Source organism: Canis lupus, chromosome X (genome assembly GCF_003254725.2).
Source record: "Canis lupus dingo isolate Sandy chromosome X, ASM325472v2, whole genome shotgun sequence".
In the NCBI taxonomy this organism is placed as follows: domain Eukaryota; kingdom Metazoa; phylum Chordata; class Mammalia; order Carnivora; family Canidae; genus Canis; species Canis lupus.
This window is the reverse complement of record NC_064281.1, coordinates 121913743-121939404: the sequence shown is the minus strand read 5'-3', so window position 1 is coordinate 121939404 and position 25662 is coordinate 121913743. Positions and strand designations below refer to the sequence as shown.

The 25662-nt window shown below is 50.7% G+C and overlaps 1 protein-coding gene across 1 annotated transcript; it reads right to left on the bottom strand.

The window, feature by feature from the left end:
• Positions 1–5797: 5797 nt before the first annotated feature.
• Positions 5798–23056, bottom strand: ZNF275 (zinc finger protein 275). The gene is made up of 4 exons (XM_025460653.3): positions 22902–23056; positions 12807–12911; positions 12314–12401; positions 5798–11972 (listed from the first exon to the last, which is right to left on the bottom strand). The coding sequence occupies exon 4, from the start codon at positions 11902–11904 to the stop codon at positions 10777–10779; it is 1128 nt and encodes a 375-aa protein (XP_025316438.1). The 5' UTR covers positions 11905–11972; positions 12314–12401; positions 12807–12911; positions 22902–23056; the 3' UTR covers positions 5798–10776.
• Between the last annotated feature and the right edge of the window lie 2606 nt (positions 23057–25662).

Below are 25662 nucleotides of genomic sequence, written 5' to 3'. Positions count from 1 at the left end.
GAGAAGTATATCTTTCTAGTCTTTAAATAAAGAGGATGCTATTAAGCAAGGCACAAAATGCAGACACCATAAAAGAAAAACACAATACACTTGACAGCATAAAGAAGGAAAACTATGACTTCTGCATCCCAATAATTAGGTAAAAAAAAGTGGAAGAAAGCATATGCAACATGGACACCAGATGAAGGGCTAATGTCAAGCATATAAAAAACCCTACAAGTCAATGGGACACCTGGGTGGGTCAGTGGTTTAGCACCTGCCTTTGGCCCAGGGCGTGATCCTGGAGTCCCATGTCAGGTCCCTGCATGGAGCCTGCTTCTCCCTCTGCCTCAGTCTCTGCTTCTCTCTCGGTGTCTCTCATGAATAAACAAAAAAAAATCTTAAAAAAAAAACTCCTACAAGTCAATAGGAAAAATGGCAAAGAATAACAACAAGCAGTTTGCAGAGGTGTCAATGCAAATCTATTGGGTGGGGGCTGTTGTGTCCGTCCAGGGCTCCTCTTCCTGGGTGCTGGGTGGCTCAGCTAGACTGTCTCCCAGCCTGCCTGGGGGATAGGTACGGTGGCCATGTGAATAAGAGTTCACAGATGGAATGCCGAGAGTGGGGGTGTGCCCAACTTCTGCCCGGGGTGCTTACCGTGCACGTGCACCATCCTCCTGCCTGCACTTGACAGGATCCAGGGCACAGAGGTGCCTGTGTGGGGAGCCCACCGTGCAGGCAAGGCAATGCCCTCGGGCTGAGCTCCTGGGCCGCCTGCAGTGGGCCAAGGTGAGGCTAGTGCAGATAGCAGGAAGGAGTGCTGTGACACTTTTATAACAATTCAACATCGCCATGGTATCTATTATCTTAAAGATTTACTTATTCACTTTAGAGAGAGAGAGAGAGAGGGCACTGTGGGCAGGCATGTGCCAGTGGGGAGAAGAGCAGAGGGAGAGGGAGAGAAGCCGACTCCCGGCTGAGCATGGATCCTGCCAGGGCGCTTGATCCCATGACCCTGAAATCATGACCTGAGCCGAAATCAAGGGTAGGTTGCTCAACCGACTGAGCCGCCTAGCACCCTCTGATCTCTTTATTGCATTCTGCAAAAGCCTTAGTCCAAAACGGGTGTAGGGAGGTGGTGTCAACTGGTCTTGCGGCACAAATGGGAGGAGAGACAAGATAAAAAGCTGGGGTCCCCAAGTGACTGTGTGCAAGGGAGCTAGCCCTTCAACCCGGACTGCTCAGCTCCCCTTCCGTGAGTAAGAATCCTCAGGCCTCTTTCTCTGAGCCGCTGGCTGCATGCTTGCCGGTCTCTGGCTGCAGCCATCCAGCGCCGCCACCTGACTGCGTTGTCCTCCAGCAATGCTCCTGGCTGTGTCCACGCGGCTTTGTTCCCCCGAGTGAAACCCTGCCAGACCTCGAGATGCGCGTCCAGGAGGGGAAGTGGGAGCACCCTGAGCTGTAATTCAAGCCTCTCTCACAGGCAGCTTCCTTGTGTGATGAGAGCAAGTTGCAGAATAAGCATAGAGTATGAGAAACCCTCCAGGGCGTATGTATACATCCGCATATAGACGTGCAAGACATGTCGGAAAGGCTCTCATTTTGCCAGAATGGAACGAAGCAGAACCTCCAGGGGGTCAGATCTCCAAAGCTGTTTACAACTGTTTCTTTGGTAAATCATCTCTGATCTTGAAATGAGAAAGAATGTGAACGCATGAAGGAAAGAACCAAGTCTTGGAGGAAAAATAAGGGTCTTAACATACATTTGATCTCAAGTAAACAGCCTTCAAACAACACTCTATAAAATGCTTTAGGGAGACAATTGCTGAAAATTTTAAAAGGAATCTTGGTCACAAGGACTGCGAAGGAACTAAACGTAAAGTGTTTTTTGAGATCTGACCAAATTGTCAGTCCTAGGTACGAAGTTCCTTCTGGAAAACACGCTACGGAGACTTTTCTTCTGAAACCCGGTGGGCTGCTCGAAAAGCATCAGGCTGTCATGCACCCGCCGGGGTAGAGCGGGCAAGGACAGTGTGGGAACCCAAGGAACCGGCTGTAGGCAACTGAAGCCACGGCTCCTATACCAGCAGGCGGACCCTGAAAGGTGGAGGGCAGAGTGGATGACAAAACTATAGCAACAGTTGCATCGGGAGAGAGATTTCAGAATTCTCATTGAATTTCAGAAGTTCATTCTCTGATAGTGAGATTTGGCCAAATACATCTCCATGCCTTTTCGTAGCCAGCTGGGTGCCATGAGGCTTCTTGAAGGTCATTCTCCAGGAACCTGCCAACTCCTGCCATCTCCAGCCAGGAGATCCTGCCACCACCCCCGAAGGTGCTGTCCTGCCACACGCAGAGGCCCAGAAGGCCTTGGATCTGGCCGGGTTTCCTGCTCTCTAAGGTGCCAGAGGCCCTTTACCAGGCTCCCCTGGGTCTCCACCTTTCCCAGGGTCTAGGCCGAGCTCTCCCCTCCCGCCGTGTCTCCCCATCTGTAAAGGGGGCCGTCAGGACCCAGCTGGGGGTGTGGGTGTGGGCACAGGAGGTGCCCCAGAGAGTGGGGACTGGGGTCACCCCGCTCCCCAGCTCCCAGGCCCCGTTCAGCAGGCAAGTGTCAGCCTCCTATCCACGCTCCCCCCCCCCCGGCGTGCCCCCCACCTGGACATGCTGCAGGATCCTCTGGGCACACCAGTCCCCCAGCTCCGCGTAGGTTCCCGCCAGCTCCTCGTCCGCCTCCCCGAGCTGGTCCACCAGGTTGAGCAGCATCATGGGCACCGCCATGGACTCAGAGGCAGGGGCCCCCGGGAGACAGGGCCGGCCCAGCCCCGAGGGGTCCTCCCACACCCAGTACACGATCTGATCCATCATCCCCACCGCTTCGTTCTGGGGGGGGAGAAGGGAGGCGAGGGGCGGCCCAGGCCGAGGCTGCGTCCCGTGCAGTGTGGTCCCTTGGGTCCTGACCTGGGCTGGGAGAGCCTCGTCCTCCCACCCATGCACAGGGAGACACCTCCACCAAGGGCCTACTCCGGGCCCGGCCCTGGGTTGGGTGCTGGCCCCCTCGCCCCCGAGGGGTTCTGCTCCACCCTGCCTTGGGCTCCCAGGCAGCGAGCCTGGAAAGCGGGGTGGGGCGGCTTCAGGGCAGAGGGAGCGCTCCCTTCCAGCCAGGGCCGGGTGTGGAGGTTGAGGTATAAAATCAACAGGACCTGCAGATGAGGGGTGGGCGGGTAATTTGCTAATATTGAGCTTGTGCCTTTAGCTTTGTCATTTTTCTAACTGAAGCGTAAGCTGCACCCACAAAAATGTACGAATCTTAGGAGCCCAGCTCGGTGAGTATAGGTCCCACTTATAACATTCTGGCTACTGTCTGGCCTTGAGGGTGAGGATTGTTTCAGCTGCTTTTGGAGTTTGGCACACTGCAGGTGCTCAATAAATGCTCGTTGCAGGAAGGTCAGAAGAGGGGTGAGGCAACGCCAGGATTTTCTGACCTGTCTTGCCTGCAAAGAAAAATTGGGGATCGTGTTTTTTTTTTTTTTTTTTACGTTTTTTTTTTTTTTTTTTTTTTATTTATGATAGTCACAGAGAGAGAGAGAGAGAGAGGGGCAGAGACACAGGCAGAGGGAGAAGCAGGCCCCATGCACCGGGAGCCCGACGTGGGACTCGATCCCGGATCTCCAGGATCGCGCCCCGGGCCAAAGGCAGGCGCCAAACCGCTGCGCCACCCAGGGATCCCCGGATCGTGTTTTTTTTTATTATAGATTTTTAAAATCTTTTAATCAAAGCAATAATAGGACATGCTCAGTGGAAAGAAATTCAAACAGTTCACGGATGTATAAATCACACTGTAAGTGCATAAACCCAAGAGAAGCCCATGTACCCTCACCTCTGAATGTCTGTCCACTCCCCTGCCCCGCATTCATACATCAAAATCCTAACCCCTGATGTGATGGCATCAGGATGTGGGGCTTTTTAGGAGTGATTAGGTCATGAGGGCAGAGCCCCCATGGATGGGATTATTACCCTTAGAAAGAGGACAAACATTATATGGTCTCATTCATTTGGGGAATATAAAAAATAGTGAAAGGGAATAAAGGGGAGAGGAGAAAAAATGAGTGGGAGATATCAGAAAGGGAGACAGAACACGAGAGACTCCTAACTCTGGGAAATGAACTAGGGGTGGTGGAAGGGGAAGTGGGCAGGGGGTGGGGGTGACTGGGTGATGGGCACTGAGGTGGGCACCTGACGGGATGAGCACTGGGTGTTATTCTATATGTTGGCAAATTGAACACCAATAAAAAATAAATTTATAAAAATAAAAAATTAGAAAAAGAGACTGCAGACAGCTCTCTGACCCTTCCATCATGTGAGGACACAGCACAGTGACCGTCATCTAGGAATCAGGAGGCAGGTCCTCCATCAGACGCTGGCTTGGCTGGCGCCTTGGTCTTGGATTTCCCAGCCTCCAGAACCGCGGGCAGTCATTGTTAGGAAGCCACCTTTATGGCAGTTTTCTTATAGCAGCCTGAACACGCTAAGACAATGCCTCTGGCCCTTCCCAGCTGGGGAGTGAGCTGGATACAAGTGGGCTCGGCCCAAGGGCTGTGGGCAATGAGGGAGGCCCAGACGCTGGCCCATGAGGTGGGGGTCTGGGAACTCCCAGAAGAGCAAGACTTCTTGGGGGGTGTCTCAGAGGAGAGTGGTGCTGAAGCCGCTACAGGGCTCCAGAGGGCAGGGGCACTAAGAGAGGGGCAGAGGGGAACATTCTGAAACCCCTACTAGAAGCCTCCAAGGCCCCTAGAGAGAAGCCCCAGGCTGTCCCCTACCCTCTGGGCCCAGTATTAGATGTCCAAACGGACCTGTGGCCTTGAGTTTAGCACAACCAAAGCTTGCCTGAACAGAGCTTGCACACATTTTAAGAAAAAATAGGCGGACTTCTCAGTGGCAAGTACATCATGAAACCAGCAAAGCAGATGAATGCTTCTTTCCCAATAACCGGCACACGAGCAGAGATGGCTGGGTTGGCAGGGGGGTAAGGCAGTACCACAGCTCCTGCCCAGAAACTGCATTTGGGGTAGAAAAATGATTGACAGACCGATGAGGATGGGACCCTGGAGAAAAGATGACACAGGCCTTGCCTGGGAGCCTCCAGGAGACTGGGATGGTGGGCGAAAGCATGGTCCTTTCCAAAATCTTGCTCCTTGCTCTTGCAAGCACATCATGGCCCATGAGGTCCCAACCCAAGCACTCCTGGGGCCCCGTTTGTGCTTGTCCTTCTGGGGCCGGGCAGCTGACTCCACAGCTGAGCCTTGTTTGCATCTGGGAGGGCCAGGAAGCCAGGGGCCTATCCTTGCTACCTGCCTTTTTTGAGGAAATGGTCATTGGAAAGAGGGCCAGCCACCAGCCAAGAGGCCTGACCTCGCCACTCCCACCCTCACCTAGCCCAGAGAGGCTGGCTGGTCCTCAAGTTCCAGAAGCCACTTGTGTCACTCTATCCCCCCTGGTCCCCACAGGAGGAGCTCAGGGTCCAGCTCGGTGTTCTGCTCCCACCTGGAATACAGACTCGAGGGAGAGCCCTAGCCAGGGTGGGAGAAGGTACCTGGCCGAGTGACAGGCCTCTTCTGCCAAGGGGCGGCTCACATTTCCAGGGAAGCCAGCCCTCTCCCATCAGGGCACCTCCTGTCTCCTCCAGGCATCCAGGAAGGGGTGGGGGGCACAAGATAACACCCGGACCCCAGGAAGGGGCAAGAACTTCAGAGCACGGGGGAAGGGGCAAGGGAAGAGCGGTTGACCTAAACTTTTGACAAAAGAAGTCAAGGAACACCAATGCCATTTAACATATATTTATTGAAATCTACTTGATGCAAGGCACTGTGCTAGATCTGGTAGGGGAATCAGACATAAAGGGTCACCCCTGTCTTATAAGAGCTCACAATCTAACGGGGGAGGGGTGGGTGGGGAGGGCAGGGAGGGCGAAGCTCTAGTGCAAGGCTGATTATAGTAAGTGCCGTAAAACAGACAAGTTAAGGAGACCAGGGAGGAATGAGAGAAGAGCGCCAACAACTGAAATATGGACTGGGGCGGGCCCAGCTACTGTTCTTAGATATGCAAAGAGCATTGAAGGCCAAGTTAAAAGAGACCATCTCTAGCTTGGAAAGTAAACACCTACACCGATACAATGATGAGAAGTACAGCACGTGAGTATACTAGTAATAGAGAAATTCCCAATTCCCCACTTTAACAGATTCTCCAGAAGTAGCGAGACTTCCAAAATGAACAACAGGGCGGGTGTTGACTGACACTCGTTTCACGGGACAAACAGGGGATCCGTACAGGCACGGTACCCGGACAGAAAGGCATTGGTCAAACTCGCTGAGAGTAAAAGGCATAGATTTTTACCCATCGGAGCGAACAGAACACAGGACCACATTTAAACAGGTGTTTTCGACCATCAGGTGGGGCTGGGGCCAGGAGCTCGAGCGGGGTGGACCATGAGGAAACCAGCCATGTGATTCTTCTCAGGAGGCGGCCAGGTGGTAAAAGGCCACTGACTCTTGACGGGTTGCAGAAAGCAGAGCCCCCCTCAAGCTGGCTTCGGTCAAGGGAGACTCTGGTGGGGAGACAAACGAACTGGTGAGGGCAACTGCCAGAGATCCAAGAACATAACGAGGCCAGGACTCCGTCGGGGCGCGGGAGTTGAGGCAGCTCTCTGAGTGCTGAGCAGGAGCCCGCAGATCTTCCAACTGGTGTCACCCACGGGGTCGACTCCTCTAAATACCGCGTGGCTCCCTCTGTCTTGTGACACCAACTAGAAACTTCTCTCCCGTGTCTCTTGTTTCCATTTTGCGACAAACAGAGGAACTGAACGGCCCAGCCTGTCGCCTCCAGCCAGCTCTGATGACCAGTTGCTGCCCGAGTCAAGCGTTCAGTTCTGGTTCAACTACTATGGCCTAAAAGTGGGGGGTGAGGGCTGCAGCCCCGAGCCCGTGGAATGCCAACACTGTGACTGGGTGGGGCTCACTGTGGAAATGCAGAAGAGGGTGTGACACAACTAATCAACACAGTTAATCTTAATAAGCAGCAACAATGGTAAACAACAACTTTCATTGAAAAAATGTCAGCAAGTATTCAAAACTGTAATAAAAGCAATGGAAGGTTTCTTTCGGAAAATAAGAAAAGGATCTATTTCTAATGAGAGTCGGCATTCTGTGTAACCCAACTGCTCTTCATTTCCCTTGCAAAAGGAATGTGTGTGATTAGAAAGAAAAAAAACGAAATGAGGTAGATACACAAATGCATAGACGAGCACACACAACAGGAAGCTTGATCACATTTTGCATCTGACGTAGCAGTACACCTACAGAATCCAAGGAATCCACCCCCAAGTTACCAGAGGCAAAAAACGAAACTTGGCACAACTACGGGACACACGTTAAAGCCACGCATGCTTGCGCGGGAGAGAGCACGGACTTCACCCGCAAACACAGTGGCAGAAAAGACGCGGTCTTTAGTGTTAACTCTAGAGGAGGGTTGGTTTTGGAGAAAACGACAGAACCGAGAACGGAAAAACCTCAAGGACGGCACGACTGCCAGGATGCCGTGTCCTGCCTGCTGGGGAGGAATGGAGCGGTGGCGACAACGCTAAGTTCTGAGTTAATACTGTATCTGGATCCTTCATGAAAGCTGGCAAAATGGCTAGTGAACAAGCAAGAAATGGCAGAGTACTTCCAGCGACAGTCGCCAGACTTGCCCCTCGTGAATGTCAGATTCCTTACCGGATGACAGCTGTGTCGAACATGTCCTGACAGCTTGAAAAGAGAAAACGGATGCAGAAGGAAGCAGTGATTTCAGACACAGTTTCACAACTACTGCAAGAACTGAAGCCACAGAGCAAAAGGAGCGGCTATGTAACAAGTGCTGTTGGCTTCTCTCCAGCCTGAGGGTCAGGGTGGAGACGTCACAGAGAGCCACCACTGTGGCCTGGGGGCCACTCCAGAGTACCTTCTGGCTAAGGTCACAGGGGTCACCGTGGGACCCTGCTTCCCAGGATGGGGGCCTGAGAAGCTCTTCCAGATGTGCCTGCCGGGAAGCTCTGCCTCAACCTGGGTGGGCCCATCAGAAGGGTACACTTCCTCCATGGGCCCTCTAGAGGCCCCAGGGGACAGCTGCTGGGAAGTCACACCACAGCCCCAGTGAGGCTGGCTTCCACCTGCAGGTTCTGCAGGTCACTGGGGGTCAGGTTTCTGGCCAGCCCTTGCTGCTGTTCCTCTCGAGGGAGGCTGTTGGAAGGAACAGCCTGACCCCGGGACGATCAGCTTCTATGTATATGCCACATGGGCCATCAGAAGGGCATCATTGCCCTCCAGACCCCTGTTTTATTGCCCCTCCTGGGCATGGCCGCTGAATGTCATAGCTGGGGCCTATTATTGGCCAGCTTCTATCACCGAGACACACACGGCATCAGAGGAGCACGGTTCCTCTCCGAGCCTTTGCTCTGTTGTTCCTCTTAGGTATAGCTGCAGGAGGTAACATCAGAACATGTGGGTGAATTTCCCCCTAGTTGCCCAAAGCAAAAGCCACCAAGCCGACCTCTTTCTGGTTCCAGAGTCACTCACTGAGAGGAGGATGCAATCCACACGACAGCATCAGTTAGGTGAGTCTTCTTATGTTCGAGGAGATGTGTCTTGGGGGGGGGGGATCTGCTGCTCAGGCACTGAATCCATGCTGGGCATGGCCAAAGCTCCCAGAAGCTTGAAGGACAGCCAGCTGCAGCCAAGACATTTGGACCACCCCCCGTTGATCTAGTGGAGGCCCAGCCCTGCTGCTGACAGGTAGGGCTATACTGAGGAACAGTCAGAATGTTCTGGCCAATCCGAGATGGAAGTTTCTCTTGCGTGTCTGCGTGGCCAGGTTGGATAGTCAAGTACTGCCCACAGACATGCACAGAGTCTGCATCTTGGATGAGGAGAGAGCCTGCTTCTCTGGCCCATTCCCATCCAGCCTGCCCACCTGGTGCATCCACCTTCTGGTGGGGCAGGGCTTTCAGCTTTTCATTTGTAATTAAAATTCTAGAAGAAAACATCATCGTATCTAAGTACTGAAGCAATGAAAGTTACGGCTTAACGGACAACGGTGAGTGCTCGGATATGAAAACTTAAAATTCGCACGACAAAAATGTAATAAAACGGCTACAAAGGGCAAAAGCAATAAAACTGGAAAAAAGATAATCACAATCGATCTAGAAAGAACTGCTGTATAAAGTCAATATATCCAAAGGTAACTTGATAACTGGTCAAAGGAGATGAACGTACGATTTGCATGCAAGAAAACGGGAACACGATTTAAGTCATTGCATGAGAGAAAGAAGATGAGACTAGGAGTCAGGAGGCCTGGGTCCATCCCCAGTTCTGGTACTAATGAGCCATAGAATGACAGCAATAATTATGGTGATGACGGCAGATGACCTTCACTGAGGGTGCACCTTCGGGCCAGGCGTGGCGTCGCGGTTCTCACGATAACCTTAGGAGGTAGTCCTGTGATCACCCCTGTTTTACAGAGCCCAAAACGGAGGGCTGGCTCCGTTTGCGGGGAGGCTCACATTCCTGAAAACGAGCCATCAGCTTATACTGGAGTCCTCGAGATGTCCCTGTTACGGGGATGCTCTCTCAACTACTTGAGTTTGAACCAAATAGTGCTGCTTGAGGACAAGACCTATTAGCCCGAAAACAGACCCCAATCGATGCTAGTTTTGGACGCACATGGAAGTCACCAGAATGAATTGGTTTCAGAAAAATGAATGCAAAAGAAATTTAACCCAGATTCAATACTTATTCCTAGGCATATGACCTCACGATGACAAGTTATAGATGCTTCAGAAAAGTCTTTTGAAGGTCATTTTCAGAAAGCAAAACACGTTAAGTGGTTACGTTGTAGAGCTACGGGATGAATTTAAGGAAAACAACAACAGTTGTCCTAATGTAATGTGACCGTGTACTTATGGCTTGGGAGGAAATTTCTAGAGAGGGCCTTGTGCAGGGATTGTCACAGTGCTACGTGGCACACAGCTTGGATGAACGGAAGCCACTGGATGTGCTTTGAAACTGTCGGGTGACTCCAGAGGGGCTACGATGGTGGTGAGGACGGTGAGGACGGTGGTGAGAAACGCACGTGAGGATTTAGAATACGATGGTCTTCGGGAGTGGCGTGAGGGAAAACGGGGGGTATTCTCTAAATTAATATATTATTCTATGCAATATGTGATTTACAGTATGTATGCAGAACTGAATTAATAAATTAAATATTATAAGACCTTTCTTTGAGTGTTCTATTTACATCCCTAAACATTTCTAAATTCAAGTAGGCCAAACGACTTTGGGGCTCTCTTGTCTTCAGGCAAGTTGGGGTCACATGATGTGGCGGCCGTCGCCGACGCGCTCTGCGTCTGGCTCCCGGAGGGGGTGGCTCGGAGAGGCGGGCCGCGAGCCCCCCTCCGCCCCGGCACACGCACGTTTCTCTTCTCTCCCTCTCCGTTTCCAGGCCCGTGGCTTTAAGTACCCTGCAGGGGCTGTAAGCGAGTCAAGCTAGTCAGAATAAATCAGAACGTCATCGAAGCTACTCTCGATAGGCAAAATGGGCAACACGGACAGTTAGAAATTGCTGGTGACGGTATAAATCGGTTCCGACCTCTCTGACGAGAAAATATAGAAGCGCTACAAAAGTGTTCATCTCCTTTGACTCTGCCCTGCCCCTCCCGGGCCTCGCCCCCCGCCCCCTCGCAGGAGGCCGCCGCCCGCCCCGGGGCCGCGTCTAGTCGCGGTGGCTCGGCTGGTGCTTCTGCAGCGCCGAGCGCCGCTTGAACACGCGGCCGCACTCGCTGCACTCGCAGCGCCTCGCTCCGCTGTGGGTCCTGCGGTGGCGACTGAGGCCGGAGCTCCTGCGGAAGGCCTTCCCGCACTTGTCGCACTCGTAGGGCTTCAGTCCGCTGTGGATGCGCCGGTGCTTGATGAGGTCGGACGGGCCGCGGAAGGCCTTGCCGCAGTCGCCGCAGCCGTACGGCCGCTCGCCCGTGTGGATGCGCTGGTGCTCCAGGAGGCTGGAGCTCTGGCGGAAGGCCTTGCCGCACTGGCCGCACTCGTACGGCTTCTCGCCCGTGTGGATGCGGCGGTGCTTGGTGAGCTCCGAGCTCCGGCGGAACAGCTTGCCGCAGTGCGGGCAGCCGTACGGCTTGGCCCCGCTGTGGATGCGCTGGTGCTCGGCCAGGCCGTTGACGCCGCGGAACGACTTGCCGCAGTCGTCGCAGTCGAAGGGCAGGTGGCCCGTGTGCGCGCGCTGGTGCTTGAGAAGCTCCTGGCGGTCCAGGAACTCCCGGGCGCACGCCTTGCAGGCGAACGGCTTTTCGGCCGTGTGCAGCTTCTGATGGCGAAACAGGTGCGTGCTCACTTTGAACGAGCGCCCGCACTCCTCACAGTCAAAGGGCTTCTCTCGGCTGTGCACGCGCAGGTGCTGGCTGAGGCCCGCGTTCTTCTTGAACCGCTTCCCGCACTCCTCGCACTCGAAGGGCTTCGCCTCCCTCTCCACCTGCTCCCTCTTCTCCAGGGCGGCCTCCGGGGCGCGGCTGGGGCCCGGCTGCGGCTCGGCGGCCGCGTGGCTCTTCCGGTGCTCGTTGAACTCGGACGCCCCCCGGAACACGCGCCCACAGTCCGCACACTCCCAGCCCTTGGCCTCGCTGTGAATCCTCTGGTGCTGGACGAGGAGGACCTTCAGCCGGAAGGCGTCCCCACACTCCTTACACGCGAAGTGGTGCTCCATGGGCAGCTCCTGCAGGCCGCCCGCCCGCCCCTCAGGGTCCCGGTTGGCTCTGACCTCAGGGCCGGGCTCGCCGGCCCGCGGGGAGCTCGTGGACGCCATCTCCTGCGGCTGAGCGTCCTCGCCCATCGTCCACCACCGGCTCAGGGCTCAGCCGCGCGCTCCGCTCGGACACCAGCACCGCAAGACGCCGCGCCCTGCAGAGGAGGAGGGACCGAGGTGGCGATCCTCTGTCAAGAATCGCATTCCTCCGGAGACGGCTGGTGACCCTGGGGCCCAAGCACGGCGGGGGTAAGGACGGGGTGCAGGGGACGTTGGGGTCGGGGGACAGCATGGCTGGTGCCCATCCGCCCAGAAGCAAGGACCACAGACGAAAGGGGCATCGACGTCCCTAGGGTCCCACACTCCCTGCCACCAAAGTAGCCCCGAGGAGCTCCCCGCCTTCTACACTGAGAAGGAGCCACAGCCCTCCCCAAAGGCGCAGCGGGCTTTACCCCACGATGTGTTCACTTTTCCGGTTTCTTTCTCCCTCACTCACCAGAATGCTTCGCCCAATCTGCATTAAGGGATGGGCGGTTGCCGGCAGCAGGTGTCCTCACACCAGGGAGGATTCAAAACAGGAACTCCTGCACAGGGAAGAGGGCAGACGACCTTCCTGGGTCAACCTCACTCTTGACAATATGCTATAACAAATCGGCCGCGCAATTTTGGTGTCATTTGTGATTTAAAAAAATTTTTTTTCTAAATGACAGTGTCCAGTTTGTTCTCATTTCTTTGCCAAGGAAGCACTGAGGGGGCTTCTTTGGATGCCATTAGGAAGTGGGAGGGAGCCCTGCTACTCTGAAATGTGGAAAAAAAGGTTGAGGGTGACAAAACCCTTTGGGTTTTCTTCCAGCCAATCCCCAACGTGGGGGGCATAGGCCCCCGGAAGGCAAGCTTGTGTAGGCCTACTCCAGGTGGCCCTCATCCCACACCCAGCCGTGGAGGACCATTCAGCTGTGAGAAGTGGTGAAGGGCTGGGGCATCCTTACCCAGAGGTTGCACTCCTGCAATATGCCAACATCCTCCTCTCACTGTCCAGTCTCAGCCACTCCTTTTGTGAGGTACTGTGCCACGTCATCAAATGTCACTGAATCCTGAAAGAATTCCCAGGGATAAGTAGTCCTTCTAACTACTCTAGAATGAGGCAGGGGCAGTACTAGTAAGAGCAGGGATAAGAGGCAAGGGTCTGCAGTGGTGTGTGTTTTGCTAGCATGGAGATTGAAGCATAAGCCTCAAGAAGTCCTGGAAAGAGAATCTGACCAAGCATCACAAGACCTGGGCCAGGGCCCGGGCCTCCCACTGTCTTCCCAAGGGACCTCGGCTCAATCGCTTTCCTGGACTGAAATGCAGCTCTCCACCCCCAGCTCAATGGGAATTACAACCCCAGCAGGCATCCATTTCTCTGTAGACTCTGAGGAAGAAAGCAGAGGGAGGGAAGGCAGAAGCTGGAGTTCTGGTCCTGTAGTATGTCATGCTGGGAAAACACATACAGGCCAAGGCCAGAATCAGGGAGCAGTGACAGATTCCTAACCAGGCAGAGAGAAGCACAGCTCACCTGGGCCTCAAGTATTTCAAGAGGGCCTGCCAGGACCTGGTTTCCAGGGGGTCCATCCTAAGAAAGGGCAAGACTCTGAGGGGCAGGCAGAGCTAAGGGAAGTGAAAAGAGCCATGAGTGACAGCTACCCTGCCTTTGAGCTCCCTAGGACAAGCCTAGTGGTTTCCTTTTCCCTGGTTTTAAAACTTATTCAGGCTTCGCTTGCACTGCAGCTGAGTGACAAGCCGGAGCATGAGCGTACCTAAGAAAACATACCCCAAACACTGGGGAGAATAGGCTGGCAAAGAATTAATACAGGCAGGCCAGAGAGAACCCAGAGAAGACAAACAAATGTTAGCCCAGAAACGGCCCAGAGAATATAGACACAGATGGATAGCCAATGGCAGCGAGACTGGCTCTCTGAGGCAGGCTGGCCACAGGCCTCTTAGCAGCCAGCCCCAAAGAGGTCAATGCTACCACTGCGCAGGAAGGAAGTGTCCCCAGAAGAGTATCAGAAGAAATAACTAAGTGACAAGTGAAAGATCTTTCCAACTTTGGAAGGGTGACAAAAAAAAACGGGGCCACTGAAAGGAAGATGGGCAACGAAAGAGCAGGATCCAGGTCTTGTTGGCCAGAGGCCAGGCCCTTTAAGGTTCACAGCCCACCCAACTGAAACAATCAAGTAGGTGACAGTGAGACAGGTGCACACAAGAGCATTTCTGCGAAATATATGCCAAAATGAAAAGTTAAACAAAACAGCTAGAAAAAGAAGCCTCAAAGATCTTCAAACACAAAGTTGCTGAATAAAAGATCTGAACAGTATGAACAATTTACCTTTTTCTTCCAGATTGCAAAATATGTGAAATGTTATAATTATATGACCACAAATGTATGTGCCTTATATAGGCCTCCTGTTTCGGCAAATTCAAAGAAACAGGAGGAACACAGTTTCTGTTCTGATGGCCGGTCAATTCAATTCCATTCATAACTAAGTGAAAAGGAGGCATTCTTATACTAGCTCACGGAGTAGAAAACCCAGACGCTCCAGAAAGACTTTTACACAAAATTAGATATTATATTAAAAGGGATAGACAGACACTTCTACTTCTGGCCATGATATTATAACAAGGAACAGACAATGTCCTGCCATAAACAAGTATAAAACTGGACAAAATGAATGTGAAACAAGTTTTCAGACACTGAACAGCAGGAAGTGCAGGATCACCATCTCTCGAGAGAAACAACTGAGGTGAGAGCCTTATCGTGGCCCTGGCTCTGCCTGGAGGCAATTTCCAGACTGAGTGCAGGGAAGGTGGACTCAAATAGAGCCTGGTGGCTTCATCAAGACACAGACTAGCATTAAGAGCAGCTGAGGCAGCTAGAAGTTGTAGAGCAGAGTTCCAGAAAGGAGGGAACTTCGCAGGAAAAAAAGAGCTCCAAAAAAAAAAAAATCAGCATAAGGCTCCCCTTGAGCCTTTTCTGACTCCTAAGCCACACATACATAATAACACTCCCAAAGGCTAGGAAAAGAATGGCCAGGAAGCTTTAGGCTGAACAATCAGAGGACACACACAGGTAGGGAGATGTTCAGAGTCCAAGCAACCAGAGTAGGGAGTCCTCCAGGATCACCTGGGACATTCAGTTGGGAATCAGAGGAGCCATGCTTTAGCAGTAGGACTTATAATAGACTCCTGAAGCCACAGCTACCCTGAACCTGCTCTAGAAAAGCTTAAAAATAGGCCTCAATGTGATGAAGCTGTTCCACAAATAACTACTTTCCAAAACAAAGTCCAACACTCTTCAAAGAGAAACAACAGAATCTAGACACTCAATGATATAATCTCTATGATGCCCAACATCCAATAAAAAATTACTGAAATGTCAAGAACCAGGAAAATGTGACCCATGGCAAGGAAACTCAGGTCAACAGAAACACTCAAAAATGATTATTGGTAGAACTTACAGAGAAGGATAATGGCTAGTTTAACTACGCATGAATATTGAAAGAAAAACAAACATAATGAAAAAAATGGACAATATAAACAAGATCCAAATGGGACTTCTGGGGGTGAAAACTATAACAGTTAAAATGAAAATTTCACCGGGTGTGATTAACATCAGATTAGACACAATGACTCCCCCTCCCCCCAAAAAAGACTAGAGGATAGAAAATAGAGACTATACCAAATGAAGATCAAAAAGAAAAAAAGATATTTAAAAAAACAGTCTCAGTGACTTGGGCATAACAGAAAATTGTCTAACACACATATAACTGGAATCTGAAAAGATGAGGAAAAGAGGGAGATGATAAAAATATAGTTGAAGAAATAAGTTGAAATTTTTTCCCCAAATTTGATGAAAACTAGATTCAAGAAATAGGCCCAACCAAACCCTATCAAGACTAAACAGATGACAAAACTAAAAAAACCACACACGTACACCAAAACACATCATAATGAAATTGCTGAAAACCAGTGATAAAGAGAAAAATCTTAGGGCAGCCAGGGGTGGGTGGGGGGAGGGGAGAGGAGGGGAACCCCGTGATAAACAAGAGGAGCAAAGATAAGAGTAACTGCAGACTTCTTATCAGAAAATGTCCAAGCCAGTAAACAATTGAATGACATTTTTAAAGTGCTAAAGGAAAAAAAGAACCCTGTCAACCTAGAATTCGATATTCAGAGAAAATACTCTTCAAAAATGAGGGCAAAATAAAACTTTTTCAGACAAAAAGCTAAGAGAATTGGTCACCGGCAGACATGTACTATGAGACATATTAAAGTTCTTCAGGTGGGGCAGCCTGGGTGGCTCAATGGTTTAGCACTGCCTTTGGCCCAGGGCATGATCCTGGAGACCCAGGATCGAGTCCCACATTGGGCTCCCTGCATGGAGCCTGCTTCTCCCTCTGCCTGTGTCTCTGCCTCTCTCTCCCTCTCTCTCTCTCTCTGTGTGTCTCTCATGAATAAATAAATAAAATCTTTTAAAAAAAGTTCTTCAGGTGAAGGAAAATGATACCAGGTGGAAACTTGGATCAACACAAAGGAATGAAGACCAGGAATGTAAAACACTTTTACCCCCTTTACTTTTAAATCTTTTAAAAAATAACTGACCATTAAAAGCAAAAATAATAATAAGGTACTATGGGGTTTATAACATACATATAAGTAAAACATGATTGTGTGTTTTAAGAAGCCCTCTGAGACTCTGGTGCATGCTAAGCCAGGAGTGGAAATAAAATACAACTCTAAAAAATAATCCAAAAGAAGAAAAGTAAAGAAACGAAGGAAAAAGAACAGATGGGACAAACAGAAACAAATATCAAGATGGCAAACTTAAATCCAACCACATGGATAATTAAGTTAAATGTAAATGGGCTAAACACTCCAAATGAAAGGGAGAGATTATTGGACTATATTAAAAACAATACTCAGCTCTATGCTGTCTGTAAGAAACTTTTAGATGTAAAGACTTTACCTGTAAAGACATAGATAGGTGAAAAGTAAAAGGGTGGAAAACAATATACTATAGGTCTAAATAATCCCAATGTCAAAAATAAGAGGCGGGAGTGAATGATGAATGTGGCTCAGAGCTCTGGAGACCTTACTGAAGAGTCCTAGAACTTAGAGCAGGAGAAAACCGGAGTGCTTGAATATAAAATCAACAAGTGGTAGAAAACAAGAAAAAAAGAAAGAAAAATGAAAAAAAAATCAACAGGTGGCTAATACGGATGACACAGATTAAAAAAATGCAAATCCTTCATAGAAGATACAGACAGACAGTAACTTTATTGAAAAAAAATCCAAAGTGAGTAGGGGAAGGGGAGAGAACAGCTAAATATATATTAACATTTTAGGAGAAAAAAGGAATAAACAGAGTGACTTGTAGCTAAAGTAAGCACACCTGTACTGTAATGTGCGCCATACTGGGGTAGAGTCTAGATTTAGCAAGGTCTTCTGCTTTCTGTTTCTGTACCTTGTGAATTTTTAGGAACCAAGCTGCATTTCTTTAGTAATCAGAAAAGAATAAAAATTTACAAAGATTTGGGTAGGCTTTAGATAAGAAAGATTCTCAGCTTGGGAGAGAGCAGGGTTGAGGCCAAGGAGACAATGGGGAATGGGCCTCGAAGCTGAGCAACATCCTGAGGTACCCACATGGGAAGGGCAGACACAGAGGAGAGAGGCTGATAAGAATGTGTGGGCAGTCCCAGAAAGCTTAGAGATAGGACCCTGGGGAAGGGACTTCCTGGGCTCGTCTCCCCAGGCTCAGTGCCGCGGGTGAGTGTGAGCGGAAGGCCTCCTTTGGTCTCAACATCCACAGGAGCCCCACTCCCACCTTTAACCCAGTGCCCAGCACAGGTGCTTCACTGGTGTGAGTGAAGCCCCAGGTACCTAGCAGCCAAGGCCTCTGTGTCCCACTGTCACCTGGGGAGGGTCCCCTCTGAGCAGCTGGATTCTTCCCGGGATGAATGTGAAGTCTGCTTTGGCTTTGGCTTCCAGTACAAAACAAACTGGTCATCGATTACTTACACAATTCAAGAAAACTCACTTCGAGGGAATGGACAGAACAACTCACATTTACCTTCTGAAAAAGATGGCCTGTTATAAACTGGTCTCACCGTCCTCAAGCCAGAGCCTAAGACCCTGGCCCAGCCCACTGGACCCAAATCCTGCACCCCACATCTCAGTCATCCCTTCCAGACACTCTAGCATTTGCTCTGTCCTGAAGATGCCAAGGTGATGCCCCTCAGGGCTCTGAACACGCCACAGGTAGTTCTTTGCTAAGAATTCAGGCCTCATTCAAGTATCCCCTCCTCAAAGTGTCTTCAGTCTTGAGCCCGATCAAGGTTCATTTATAACACTTTTCACTACCTAAAAATCATCCTCTGAAATGAAATTGTCTTCACTGGGCTCCCCAGGAGAAATGTCACCTCCCACAGAAAAGAGGCCTTCTCTCTCTTGGTCATCCCTGGGTCCCCAGCATCTGCAGGAGCTCCTGGCACTGAGTGGACATGGGATAAACTGTAGGGGGAAGGCCTGTTAAATGGAGCAAACCTCTAGTTACAGAGCACCTACCACGTGTTTGGTACTGTGCTTCCCCCTTCACATAATTTAATTACTGCAACCTATAGTTATCACTACCTCCATTTTATACAGAAGGAAGTCATGGATCTAAGAGGTTAAGTAACTTGCCTAAGGTCCAGCTTCCAAGATCTAAGACTTTTCGAGCCACACCAAAGAAAAGAAATATGCAGCCCTCTAACACTAGGTCAGACCCAGAGAATAGGCAGTTCTTGAATGTCCTCATAGCCTAATGGTATATATGGGCTTTGGGGACTGGCTTTAAATCATCCGACTGATATACAGACCCTCACTGGGCAATAGTCACACATATCATTCTCTCTCTTACACACTCATACACAGTTCTTCAAGCCACCCATGGTTAATTGAGCACATCCTCCTGAAGTGTTCTAATTGAGCAGATCCTATTGAAGTGTTTTTGCTTAATTGGCATGATTAACTGCTGATATCCTGAAGCCACAACCCCCAAGTGAATGATTATCCTTTCCCTCGTAGCAACAGGAGTGGCCCTTCCTGTCCAAGGCTTGCCCAGGGGACCTAACCCAAGAGAACTTCAGATCACCACCCACAGTAACAGCACTCATGATAGACAGGGATCATTTACAAAGTTCTCACAAAAAAGGAGGGAAAAAGTGAGCCCTGCTTTCAGAAAAGGAGCCAAATTCTGTATTATTAACCAAGTGTATTGGGTAAAACCTTTAGGAGACAGAAAGGAAAGGAAAGATCATTAAAAAAGATTAAATACACATTAACCCCCACTGTAGTTAACAGTAAAATGATCACCAATCCCGAAGATCATCCGATCACTTAGAAGCCATGCCATACAATCGCTCTACTTTGAAATGGTGGAACTGATCTGGAAAAGAAGCTGGATGCTGTGACAAAAGTGACAAATACAGATGTCCACCGCCTTCCAAGAGTGGACTTTCAGGGGTCAAGGGCAAAGCAATTCCAGGAAGAACAGGAAACCATAGTAATGCACCTGATGGGTACAGAGGGTGAGGCTGACCTTGACTGTAAGGCACTTTCATTCACCCAAGTCTCATAAGGGGCACTCCTACACCCACCCAGGAAATGGCAGTTTGGAGAAAGATTAAGGGAAAACAAATCTCTGCCTCTTAATATAAATATTATCTGCCTTCTTTTTTTTATTATCTGCCTTCTTTAAGTGGGATCTGAAGTAGTCTAATGACTGTACACTTCCGGAGAGTAAAGGCCCTATCAAAGGTTGACTTCGGATTCCACCCCGGACTAAGCGAAGTGCCACAGACACTAGCTGTTCGAAGAACACAGTGAGATCCTCTCGACGCTAACCCACTGCCTGACAATCAAAAATCATGGACTCTACAACATGAGAGCTCATGTGAGCATAGAAATGTTTCCGATATGTGCTTTTGGTGGCAGTGTAAATTTTAATCAACTTCTTCAAATTGAATTTTCTGTCTAGAATCAGAAATGTTTAACAGAACCAAAATAACCATTCCACTTTGATATGAAAGAATAGAAATTAAGAGTTGGATTTGATGGAGACAAAAGCCAACTCATGTCAAAAGGAGTATGAACTGGGTGTCTTCTGGGTGCATTTGAGCTCAGAACCCCTCCTCAGAATGTACCAGCAAAGTTTGCATCTGAGCTTAAAAGAGCAGTATCTGATCAATTCCATGGCACAAACAGTCATGCAACTTCCTAGCAGGTGCCATTTTTGTCTGGGCAGTGGGACAGGGGAGAGGCAGCAAGGCTACCCAAAGTAGATCAATCTAGCAGCTTCCAGAAACTTCTAAGGGAGGCTGGAAATACCTAGATTCCCTGGAATATCTAAATAAGGACCTGTAGTAGAATGTCCTTAGGCCCTGGAAGACAATAGGTAGCTTGTGGTGTTCAGTTCAGTTCTGGGCCAGAGCAAAAATGCCCTGGAAGGCGTCTTTATAGGTCAGACAAGAGACCTCAGTCTTCAGCATCTAATTCAGATGGGTGCCTACGGCTTTCTGTCCCAGACAAAGGATTACCTAGATCCCAAATTCTCCTTACTGGGTATCTGTTCTCTTCTGAGTCTTGTTGCTTAGACTGAGAACTGTCTCTGGGCAAAGACGGTTCAGTGACACCGGCATATATGAAAATATAAGTGCTTCCAGAAAGGGAAGGACATCTCGCACCATCTTGCATCCTCACCCATGGGGCCTCTGACAGCACGACCAGCTTTAAGGCCAGCAGATGTGGTCTGTAAACTCCCAGGCTTACCCAAAAGAGACGGTCAAGGATGGCTCATTGTGTCTCCAGACAATTCTGAGTGATAAGTCAGGCAGGTAAGTCCCCGCCTGTTGGACTGAAATAATTTGGGGGTGGGGGGGCAGAAGCAGAGTTGGGTGCACCTTCCAGGAACATGTCTTTGGGTCATGAGTGCTTGACCGAAGGACAGGCTGAGACAACACGCACTGCTGGGATCCCGATCCACTCCAGCCAGGCGAGGCCAGGATGCGGACCTGAGCCCCTGGGCTTGCGCTGAGGTCCCGATACAGGGCCCACCTGTGCTGTGTGCAAATGCACTGCGGCTATTAGTGACAGAATCCTAAAGGGCCAGGAGAGGGTGTTTCACCAGGAAAGTCTGTTTCTCTTGGGATGTTTGTGTCTGTGTGTGTCTTTTTCCATGTGCGTGGGTGGGAGGCATCTGTCTCCATCTTCCCCAGTTTTCCTCTCTCCCTTTGCCTGGGCACCTGTCCTTCTCTCTTTTAGGTTTCCGTTTTCCTTCCCTTCTATAAAAAGCCAGAAGGTAGACCAGAAGGGGATTTTGTAGTGTTTGTTGTCCTTAAACTGAGAAAAGGTTTATGTTCCCTCTTTCCCAAGAAGACGCATGGCATCTTTCTAAAAATCAAAATAAATGGGAAGTATGAGTTCGTTTAGGTTACACTGCCCTGGGTATGAGAGTCTACATGGGTATGAGGGATGCTCATTTGGGGAGCCCAGGCAAGTTAGGACCAGGCCTGGATCAAGTGCGCTGGAACCCTGTAAGAACTCAAGGGGCAGAGGAGCAGTGTGGGTAGGGCCAAGGAATCTGCATTTGCAAGCAACACTTTGTTTGGGGCCTGGGCTGTAGTACTGTGCCTTGTTAATACTGGCCTATCTAGAATCTGGAGTGTTTCTCACCACCAGAAGTCAGCAGACAGGATTCAGGCCTGTGAGCTTCCCGTGTGGGATCCCAGTGTTTGTGCTGCTGTCAGACTTCTGGGAAGAGAATTACTGCTTCCTAGTGATTTTCCAAGGGGTCTCTCCGGCAAAGAAGGCTGCAAATCACTGTTCCATAGGATTCTAAACATAGATCCAGGGACATTTGTGGGGAATGGACTGGACTGTGCCAGGCAGTGTGCAAGCTGCTTCTACTTAAAGGCTCAATGGGGGAGGGGAGGGGAGGATGGGAAATGGGGTGAGGCAGCATTAGTACCCAGAGGGGGTGCTGTTCTGGCAATCTCATCTGAAATCCTTTGGTAAAGGAAAAATGTCGGGTCTGAGGTTTAAGAGAAAATATTTCACTGACCAAGGAGAGTGGAGGGGGCTGGCAGCCAGGCTAGGCCAACGCTGGCTGGAGGGCGTCAGTTGGAACAGGGTGGGACCTCTGGGAAGAGGGCCAGCATTTGGGGGGGGGGGTTGTTTGAAAGGGGCCATGGGTCTGGGCGCAGGCAAGTGTGTATTTGTGGGGGTAGGATGGAAAAAGACATGTAATTAATCACCCAAATATAGACTAGAGGAGGCAGCACAGGAGTTGAGGGGGGAGGCACGGGAGCAGGAGATGGTGGCCCCCAGAAGGGCGACAGAACAAGCCCTGTTCAGACCTAGAGCCTTGAGCTCATCTTCACCCAGCAAGCGCAGCTCCCCAGCGCTCCCTCACAGCTCTTGGGCTCTGGACTATCCCCCCCATTCCTCCCCACCAACCTGAGGCTCAACCCCCACCCAAAAGGAAAGGAGGAACTCCATCAGCAGGAACTGTCCCCAGCTCGTCCACCCAGCACCCCTGACTGCGGCTCAGCCCCTCCCCCAGCAGTCTGGGAAAGCCCTTTAACCTAATCACCGCCCCCTCCCCCTCAGCCTCCTTGGGGCAAGGATCCCCTCCTTCCCATAATGACCAGTTCCTGCTTCCTAGTATCTCCCCCAAAGCAGCCTAGGCCTCGGCACATCCGCGATTCCCGCCCCTGACCGCCGCCCCCCACCCGCCGCCCGCCGCCCGCCGCGACAAGGCCTTCGGGCCTCCTCGTACCCGCCATCTGGGACTCGTCCTTCACTTCGGATGGCCTCAGGGCCGAGCAGCTTCCCGCGGGCCCCGGGACGCCCCCCACAGACGCTTGGCCTCCACCCCCCGCACACTCTGCGGAACCCTCGCCTCAGCCCCGCGCGCTCTCCCAGGCCGCCCCTGCGCATCCTCCCGTGGCCCAGTCCTGCACACCCTCCCGCAGCCTGGGCACACCGTCCCGTGGCCCCGCGCTCACCCGGGCCCCGTGGCGGCAGACGCGCGGCCCTCGGCGGAGCGGCGCTGGCGCGGCCCAGGCAGGCCCGGCGTGGCAGGAAACGCCACGGAGCCGCCCGCGCCCGGCTGAGCCCAGCAGCCCCGCGGCGCGTTTCCGGAGCCGCGGGCGCCGCCGCGGGTAGTGGGGGAGCAAGGCCCCGCCCCGGCCCCGGCCCCGCCCGGCCAGCCGGTCCCAATTGGCCTGGAGAGGGGGCGGGGCGGGGCGGGGGCGGGGCCGAGGCCCGGAGGGAGGGCCAGGCGCGCCCGCGGGGGATCTGCGCGTGCGGCCCAGACGCCTGGGTGGAGGGGGGAGGCCTGGAATGAATGTACGAGTGAATGAATGAGCAAACGCACGAACGAGCGAACGAATGAATGAATGAGTGGATGAACCTACTAGCCCGTGAGGGAAGGAAGGAAGGAATGGAAAGAACCCTGCCCCCTCGGGAGCCTTCTGGAGGTGAGGGTCAGGAGTGGGAATGGCGAGCGAAGCCGAGCAAAGCCAGATCTCACGGGAGGGGTCAAAGCGCCTCACTGAGTCACGAAGGCTGTTGTGAGCCCTTGTTGGGCCAGGCGGTAAGAACACGCCTGTGAGCAAAACCAGGCCGCATCCCTGCCCTCAAGGGACGCGCATTTGGCGCCCAAGAGCTCCCGCGAGTGTGTGTGTGTGTATGCGTGCACGTGTGTGGGAACGGGGGTAGAGGGGGAAGTATCTGACTTAATTTCAAGATAGGTCATACTATGAAAAAAACCCAACAGGATTCTTCGATGCGAGGCGGGGGGGGGGGGGGGGGCGTTGCAAGTAGTGACAGCCAGTTCCGAAGCTGTCAATTCCGAAGAATTGGCTGCCAGGCATCAGAAATGTAGGCAGTTGTGTCGAAGACAGTAACAAACAAGGATCAACATACAACACAACACCTAAGAGTGATAAGAATTGGGAAGAGCTTCAATGACGGTGATGTTTCGGATTGATACGCAGGGGAACTCAGTGAGGCTACCGTTGATGTGAGACTTGAATGACAAGGACTCAACCATGGGACGAAGGTTGTTGAAGACAGGAAGGGCATCTGCAGGCAAAAGGAACAGCAAGTGCAAACAAATTGGGAATATTCTAGGATCAAAAGGAGGGGAACCCTGGGTGGCTCAGCGGTTTAGTGCCTGCCTTTGGCTTAGGTCGTGATCCTGGCGTCCCGGGATCGAGTCCCACATCGGGCTCCCTGCATGGAGCCTGCTTCTCCCTCTGCCTGTGTCTCTGCCTCTCTCTCTCTTTCTCTCTGTGTCTGTCATAAATAAATAAAATCTTAAAAAAAATCAAAAGGAAAATGCTGGATTGTAGTTAGCCACGGGGGAAAAGAAGAGCCATACTGGTGGGCTTAGGCTGGGCACTAGAATTGAGTCTGAGCAAAATGTTTTAACATTTTTTTCATTCGTTATTAATAAGCATTTAATGCTTTACTAGCAATGATGATAACCAACTTCTTAAATATTCTTGAAACAATTTTATCCATTATGTGTTAATGACTTTACTCTTCTTTTCCTTCAGGTTTTTTTTTTAAATTTTTTAATTTATGATAGTCACAGAGAGAGAGAGAGAGGCAGAGACACAGGCAGAGGGAGAAGCAGGCTCCATGCACCGGGAGCCCGATGTGGGATTCGATCCCGGGTCTCCAGGATCGCGCCCTGGGCCAAAGGTAGGCGCCAAACCGCTGCGCCACCCAGGGATCCCCTCCTTCAGGTTTTATTATGAAGACTTTGTAATATACAGATCGATGCAAAGATCTGTACCTAAGGACCAATCACTAATATTCCACAATTAGCTTGATGCTCTACTTGCTTGATTGCAAGGTCATCCTCATTTTACTGATCCATTTCAAAGTGAGCTGCAGACACCAGTAGGCTTTGCCTCCAAACACTTCAGCAGGCATAGCATTAGCTAGAGATGAATACCTGTGTGCTGTTCTTTGGAGGTAAAATTTGCCGCATCGGAACACACAAATCTTAACCGCCCCATGTAGGGGGTTTAGACAAATGCATGCTCCAGTTTCCTGTTAAAATACAGAACACTCAACACCCCAGAAATTTCCCCTGTGCTCATTTCCAGTCAGCTGCCGCCACAATCCCACACAGAGGCAACCGTGGCTCTAATTTTGCTCCACCATAAATACCTTTTGCCTATTTGAGAGCTTCATATGCATGGAATAATACAGAATGTACTATTTTGTATCTGGGTTCTTTCATTCAGTATGATGTTGAGATTTATATATGTTGTTGAATGTGTCATTGCTTCTTTCCTTTTATTACTGAGTAGTATTCCATTCTCTGGATGTATCCGAGTTGCTTTATTCATTCACCACCAGTTTATGATCTGGGCGGTTTCCATTTTGGACTATTATAAATAAGGCTGCTAAGAACATTTGTGTACAAGTTTGTGTAGACATATGCTTTCATTTTACTCGGATAAGTACCTAGAAAGGGAATTGCCACGTCATGGGATAGTTGTTTTATAAGAAACTGCCAGAATATTCTGTAAAGTGGTTGTACAATTTATGTTCCCACCAGAAATGCACGAAAGTTCCTTTTCTTTCCAATCTTCCTCAACATTTGTGGTTGTCAGCCTTTATTTTTAGCTATTTAAGTGGGTGTGAAGTGGCAACTCATTGTGATTTTAATTATCATCTCCCTGATGACTAATCATGTTGAGTATGATGTTTTCATGTGCTTACTGGCCATTTCTATATTTTCTGTTG